Below are 7957 nucleotides of genomic sequence, written 5' to 3' on the forward strand. Positions count from 1 at the left end.
CCAAAATCGTCTTCAAGTTTTACACTGAACTCTATAAATATCTTGACATCATTTGTTTCCCTATTGATATAAATGAGCTTGAAAGAATAACAAAGTTGGCGGCTTTTCACGTATCAATATGCTTTAAAAAATCTAAATGTATTAAATGGGATAGGTTATATTCAATAACAATTTATATTAAATAAGGTAGTTTATACTAATAACAACCTACATTGAATAAGAGTATTTTATAAAAATTAAAAAATAACTACATTTTTTTCAATTGAAAAGTGGACTACAATATGAGACGGACGAAAAAGAAAAATAGAACTATCAAAGTGGGACGGAGGGAGTATTGATCAAAAGAAAGTTAATAATGTTGATTAGCACCACTAAATGAGGAGATATTAAATGATAAAGTTTCTGGGAACAATTGCTGGTGGGGAAGGTGGTTATTAAGCTAAGAGGATGGTGGTGGTGGTGGTGCCCATAATTTCATAATACCCTCTATGCCTGCATATAATACACGTTTAGTTGTGTTAATCAAGTGACTTAAAGGCTTTTGTTTAGGTCCACACTAGAAAAGGTTATCCCAAACCCTTTTTTTTTTTTTTTTCCCCCAAAATTTTCCTTTGGGGTTATCACTCACTACTATCTTTGACCCTCTAAAAACGTTTGCTAATAATGAATGATTAATGAAGGCTGATGGGAAGCCCTCTGCGTATCTCTTTTGCGAGGGAGGGAGTGCATTGATTAATTGTGACATAGAGAGATGTCCGTCCATCCACCTAAAAGCAAGAGAGAGGAAAAAGCTGAGTGTTGATTTTGTTAATGATTACCTATTTGATAAACTTCTAGGCCACTTAGTTGCGCTCGTGCAAATGAAATACTACCAGTAAACAATAATTAACAAAAAGTGTACTCATCTAATCATTACTCCCCACCCCGTAGGATAATCTCTTTTAAGTCCCATTTGCGGGCGTTGGTTTTGACTATCTTTATAATTATGCGTATCTCATTCAGGTCCTAATGTTAAGCATTACTAGTAGTAGTAAATTTTCTCACATGATTAGAGTATCTTTCATGCATATCAAGATCAACACTAGCTAGATACTAATAATTTACGTGCTAATTATGTATTAGTTCTAACCCCAGTCTGTCAATAATGTTAATTTATACTACTTACATTTGAGGTTAACCTCTGACTATTGATCCAGGGCCAGGCACTAGCGGTTGGCAAGCATCAATGTTAAAAGAGTTTACTTTATAGTATTGTTCCCAGTAATGCTTCCAGTCTTATCACAGAGACAGGCCTTAGTTTTTTTTTTTTTTTTTTTTTAAATATGATTCTAGATCTTCCAATAAGAATTCTTGGTTTAAAAAAAATATATGATTCTAGATCTTCCAATAAGAATTCTTGGTTTTCTGGGTCATCACGTTGAAAATGAACCAATTTTTTTTATATATATATAAAAAAAGAGACAATTTGAACAAGAGCGATAGAATTCCTTGCCCTATTCTTTACTAGTGGGAAAGATACACATTATGGGTGTAAAAATTATGAAAAAAAAATTAAGTTATTTTTATTGAAATCGGTGGAAGTTATTAGAAATATTTTTTTTCTTGCAAACTAAAAAAGAAAAGATATTGGAAGTTATCGAAACTTTAGTAGTTATCTTTAGTAAATCTTTTCTGTTATGATGGCAAATTTAAAACAATACAAGATGACAAAAAAAATTTTAACACCAAACCCGCATCTAACATGAATGAATTACACATAAAAAGGAGTTTATTTCTTCTATTGGAAGCCAATTCCACATAAAAAAAAAAAAAAAAACTTAATTCGTCCGTATCTCACATCTAGGTCATCTAACAAGATAGCATGTTGCAACTTCAATTAATTGGCTAAGAGTAATTTTAATTCATGATTTGAAACATTCATTGAACTGGTAAGTGCTAATAAATAGTAGTAATTTTTACGTAAACTTTTCAAGTGCCGAAGAGATGCTGCTTGTCGCCGTTCAAGTGGATTTCTTCCGCAGACCACAAGACAGAGCGATACCGCCGGATCTGCTGCTTGTCCTTGTCTTTTAAGGCATTTTGAATTTCCAATTCCGCTCGGCTTCCTTAGAATTTGTCAGATTTAACAATGTGGTAAGCTTTTTGATAATTTTGTAATGCACAATCTATAGGCTTCTTCTTTTTCTCAGTCTTGAATGGGATTATGGAACACGATTAGTATGTTGCAAACAAGGGAAAAGAGCTTGCCCCGGGAGGGGGGGGGGGTGCAAATTTGGATATTAGATCCTACTTGCTATTTTTTTCCTTAGTGTAAGTGAAAGGGTTCAAATCCGGAACATCTTATTTATACTTCATCTATCGAATTATCCTACCCATCCCCCCCTATTGCAGAATTACTTGTTTAGACAAAACCCCTCATTAAAATTGATTGACTTGTATGCATGCAACCATAGAAGTATCATAAAAATAGTGTTATTCAATTTGGAGCTATATGGTTTAGATCAATTAAGGATCCTTCACATGTTAATCAATAATAAAACATTTGAAACACTAGGCACCTAGAAGTCAAATCCTTCTAGTAGTGTTTTCCTTTTGGACAAAAAATCTTGACAATCAATAAACTATTGTCCGCATCGACTTTTGACCATCAAACAATTTCTGTCATAAATTAATCACTAAACTAATTAATCAACACACATGTGGTCATTTTATCAATTGTTGCTCTTACTCTACAAAATAATCAGAATTCTGTTTTGACAAAAAATACTAGTGACGGACAAATATACCCTTGCATTTTGACACTTGTTTTTGATTTTTTTGTACATTAAAAGCAATAATCAATAAAATAGCCATGGGTATGCTGATTAGTTAGTCTAGCGGCTAATTTGTAACGAAAAATTGATTGATGATCAAAAAATCAATGCGAACAATAGTTTAATGGCTATTGAGATTTCTTACCCTCTCCTTTTTCGTTTTCTGGGCTAAGTAGTGCGTGGAGGCAGGAATTTCTCGTACATGGTGAACAACGGAGTGACAAAAATTGATGATAGCATGAATGACGGTTGAATCCAAGAGAATAGATAGGGAATAGTTGATGGACCTATACAACAAATTAAGAGGGCATTTGGGCTGCATTCTTTGAAAATTTTTAGAGAAAAATTATTGTAATATTTTGTTTTATAATATGATGAAGAGGTGATTAATAAATGTACCAAAGAAATGCTAAAAAATAAAAAATAAAAATACAGTAATCCAAACAAGACCTAAAATTCAGAAGCTTGAGACTGGTGTTAGCCGATGCTGGGGTGGGCTAAGAACGCATCCATCATGTTTAAGCTTTAAAAAGAGAAGATAACAAGTTGCTATTTTTCAAAGTGAAAGATAAGCACTTAGTCTTTTCTCTTTTTTTTTTTTTTTTTTTTTTTTGAATGAAAAGATGAGCACTTAGTTAAATCATGAATTGAAGAGTTATGCATATTTTTATAAAGTAGTATCGAACCATCGTGCATAACACAAGTGTTGTGGAGAATCAAACCAAAGAAGAAAACCTTTTTACCCATTACTTTGTCTTGTCATTTGTTTAGTGTTTTCTGCGGGCATTTCGGGCTTATCCAAAAAGTCCTAAACTGCTTAATTAATCTTTCCGCTCTGTTTAAAATTCTTATTCTAGTTCCTTTAGCAGCTTTGTAGTCCATCAATCATAGCCCATAAAGCAAAATCATTATTTCTGCTTTACATGTAAACATATAGAAACACATCCACCAAAAGAGAGAGTTTTCGATTATTAGACCAAAAGAGAGAGTTTAAAGAAAGTCGAAAAAATGAATGACATGAATATTGCTTCAACCTTTTATTGATTTTTACTTTAATCGATCATTCTATTTCCTTTCTAGGCCTAATACGTATGCCATCCTATGACTATCTCCAACCTTCACTACAGTCGCTGAAACCAAAAACAGAAAAAAAAAAAAAATAAATTCTCCTGAATTCCTGATCCAACAAATAAATAGGAGGGGGAAATATCTAAATATTTCTATACTGCTATGCCGAAAACCCAAAATTACAACAGAGCAAAATTCGTCCATAACCAAATCAATTTATTCATGGTTTCAAGGGCTTTAATCGGATTTGGACACCATATTTAGGTTTTATTGTCAGGACAATAACCGGGGCATGCCTATAATTTTCTGAAATGGTGAAGCTGAATTTTGATACCAACATCGCCAATATGATCTTGGCTTCCATGACAGCAAAAGATTGACCCACACAGTTTCTTGGACCAGCCGCAAAAGGGAGGAAATGACGGCCAGGGGCATATGATTTAGATGCAAAACGGTCAGGTTTGAACTCATTTGCATCCTCACCCCATAATTCTTCACTGTGATGAATGGCAAGCACCGGAATCCACATTGACAAACCCTTTGGAATATGGAGGTCTCCTAGCTTGATGTCTTCAAAGGCCATACGAGGAAGAACTGAAGCCGGCGGATACAGTCTGAGAGACTCGTTGATCACCATGTTCAACTGCAAAAAATTTAATAGTAAACAATATTAATTGATTACATTATCAATTTTCATGTTTCGTACAACTACTTTACTAACTATTCCGAACAGTTTTGTCTTTTTAATACTCTCAATTTGATTGCTTAGGTAGTGCTAGTCAACTTTGTCGATCGGGTCCTGAATATCACTTTCTTTAGCTGCCAACTTACTTAGTTTTCATCTTCGGAGCTAAGATTTTCTAACATTAGAAGTCGTAACTGAAATAGGTCTGCCTGGTCTCAGGGTTTAGAATTGGTATCCAGCCAACAAAGCATGTGGAAACCGAACCGGACATATTTAAGTCTCTCTTGAATTTCAGTGAATTAATTGATTTAATATCCCCACCCTCCCAAACTGGCACCGCCACCATCTCCTCTCCTAACACGATCGATGATGAACCCCCTCAGCTATTAGTATATTCAATTCATGAATCCCGTACAGCCACCACCAAAAGCCAACCCTGAAAGAAGAAACTGGAAAAGCTTTCTCGGACGCAAAAAATATGGTTCTAGAAAGCTGAGAGCGTGAGACACATGCATTCTTCTCGTTTTTCCCCTCCTATTTGGCTAGATGACAAAAAGAGGGACAAATTTTTATCATGTAGTTCCTGGAAAATCGAACCCTCCAGGTGCCATTTCCCCATGCGTGCATGTACTTAGAGTTGTGTGTCACTAGACCTACTGACAATTCTCGAATCAAATCTTCGGTAACTTTTTTTTTTTTTTGAGATATGAAATTTGTTATAGTACTAACCGTGGTGAGTTTTGATAGCTGATCGACTGTGGGTGGACTACCATTGCAGACTTCATTGACTTGGGCACGAACTTTATCTTGCCAAGAAGGGTTACTTGCTAGTAGCATGACGGTCCAGGTGAGCAAGAGGGCAGTGGTGTCATGTCCAGCGAAAAAGAATGTTTTGCATTCATCCATGATCAGCTGTAAATTCAGGCTGAATCCGCTGCCTTTCTTTGTCTGCATCTCGTTCAGCAATAATCCCAGCAAATCATTTCCATAGGAATTGCTTCTCCCAATCTCAACACAGTCTTTTCGGCTTTGTATTATCTCCATTAATAATCTCTCCACTTCCATCTTCAGAGACTTTATGTCCCTATTATATTTACTTGGGAAAAACCTGCAAATTATATAATGTGTTGCAAAACTACTCAGTTAGCGCAGGATTACTTAATTTACTAGTAATAACTTGGGAAGTAAAAATTATACTTGGAAATAGAGTCAGCTAGCCAGTGAGTCAATTCCCGAATACCAAAAATCTTGTACCGCAACAATTTGTAAGTTCATATTTTCTTTTGTCTTTTTTTTTGGTTGAATTATGTCACAATTTGGAAATATTATTCTATTAGTAACCGACGGATATCACGGAGGAAAAGATAATTCAACTGCAGTAAAGCATCAAGAACACGACGGAATCTGTTAAAAAGAGAACCGAAAACGCAAGAAAACTCACCCACGTAAGACAGATAAAGAGAAACCGATGACTACTTTTGCTATTAGATTATCCTTAAAAAGAAAAAATCCCATAAATTATCTGAAGAACTCACCGGCTACCAGGAAAGCATAAGTGCCGGCTGGCTTGGGAGCAATGATGCTGAAGAAGCTGTAGTAAACGGAATATTTGCTTGCCTTTCTCGTAGTTGCTATCGAATTCAGTTCTTGATATGATATCAGCAGTGAGGCGAGCCATGTATTCACCAATCTCTACTTCAGTTTGTCCCAAGTCAATTGCATTTTCCAGCGACTGGAGCATCTCCTTAGTGCATTCCACCATATACCCCGCGTAGCTCTATTGATCAATCCAAACAGAAAAAATTGAGTGATGAAATGACAGGTAAAAACCAGTTCAATTCAAGAAACTTGGCTAGCCAACTATCAAAAAGTTAGCAGATATGACACATTGATAAACATCGAGATGAGAGAAAATTTTAGTGCTATGAATTCTTCTACGAGCGTGCTTTAATTAATATTTTTGTCTTTACCTTGATTTTATCTCCCATGAAGGCCGGGGCAACAATGTGTCGCTGGTGGTACCAATCGTCACCGTTCGCCATAAGTAGACCTCGACCAATAAAATGCTTTGATCCCTGTTGTTGTAGCCATGATTTGCCTGAACTTGTGCTGTGTTTGAAAAAAAGCTCTTTTATCAAATCTGTTTCGCTTAGGCACATTCTTGGTTCTGTCCCATTCCAGTATATGAATCTTTTCCCTGTAAATTCAAGAGGTTCATGAATTAATGAGATTGAGGTTCAATTCAAAAAACCAATTCATGGTGTTCTGTGATGGATGCAGATTATCGAGCTTACCATAGATTTTGGACCATGCAACATAATGAGGCAAAAGGCGACCAACGATATCATGGTTGATGGAGTCCATGTCTTGAGAGGTAGATTTGGAAACGAAGGAGGCCATGTCCATGATGTTGCCAACTAGAAACCGAGGTTTGGGGCCACGCACCCCTTGCTTGACCATGATTTTCTTGATGCGTCTGGGGGTCAGCCAGTAGCATGATATGGTTTCGTATGCGACTTTGATCAACATGGTCACGCATGCGACTAAGATAGCCGCCAGCACCAGCTGAAGGGCCATGCTTTTTGGCGTGGCTGGCTAGCTACTATTAATTCCAGCAACTAGGAACTCCGATCTGGTAAAAAATTAAAGGGAAGAACTGTCAACCTCAGATGCTTCAGCCTACAACAAACACGGGGAGTCGGAAGTTGGGAGTCAGGAGTCGGGAAGTCAGGACACTATTCTCAAAGAAAGAGAGGAGAGAGTGGAGAGACTCAAATGTGTTGGCTTTGGCTTTGGTGATTCCTGGCCTCACTGGCACTCCAATTTATAGTGTTTAAAGCTCTTTGTTTACTCTTATCTTCTTTTTTTTTTTTTTTTTCCTTTTTTCTTCTTTCTTCTTTCTTCTTTATGTATGTACATTACAAATTTTTTTTTTGAGGGAAGGTACATGAATTTCACTTACCATGACAGAGTAAGAGGCCGTCTGATAACATTTATAATTCTTAGTTTTTGTTTTCGAGGATAAACAAAACAGAATGCTTGACCTATTTTTTTGCCAAAAACAGAACATAAATATGTATTGTTTCAACCAATATTTGACAACCAAATTGAATAAACGCGTTTAATTTAATAAAATAGAATGTTATGTTTTTTTGTTTCAATATTCTATCTACGAACTTATGGAGCTGTTCCTTTGATCAGTTCTTTTTTCTTGTACTTCTTTCTTAGCAATAGAGCAGGTACCTTTTCCTATATGAGTTGAGATTTGCTATGATTTCAAACGACAGTCACCGTACGGGGGTAGTTACCCTTTTTGTAATTAACTCTTGTATTATCAAGTGTTAATAGTTATAAAATGTTGACGTTTATTTGGAAAAAAAAAAACGACGGT

General features: G+C 35.9%; 1 protein-coding gene across 1 annotated transcript; it reads right to left on the reverse strand.

Annotated features, from left to right (window-relative positions):
- Positions 1-3826: 3826 nt before the first annotated feature.
- On the reverse strand, positions 3827-7360 carry LOC113701591 (cytokinin hydroxylase). The gene is made up of 5 exons (XM_027222322.2): positions 6861-7360; positions 6537-6763; positions 6102-6343; positions 5296-5674; positions 3827-4524 (listed from the first exon to the last, which is right to left on the reverse strand). Exons 1-5 carry the CDS (start codon positions 7141-7143, stop codon positions 4102-4104), a joined length of 1554 nt encoding a protein of 517 aa, XP_027078123.1. The 5' UTR covers positions 7144-7360; the 3' UTR covers positions 3827-4101.
- Positions 7361-7957: the final 597 nt, after the last annotated feature.

This window comes from Coffea arabica, chromosome 7e (genome assembly GCF_036785885.1).
Source record: "Coffea arabica cultivar ET-39 chromosome 7e, Coffea Arabica ET-39 HiFi, whole genome shotgun sequence".
In the NCBI taxonomy this organism is placed as follows: Eukaryota; Viridiplantae; Streptophyta; class Magnoliopsida; order Gentianales; family Rubiaceae; genus Coffea; species Coffea arabica.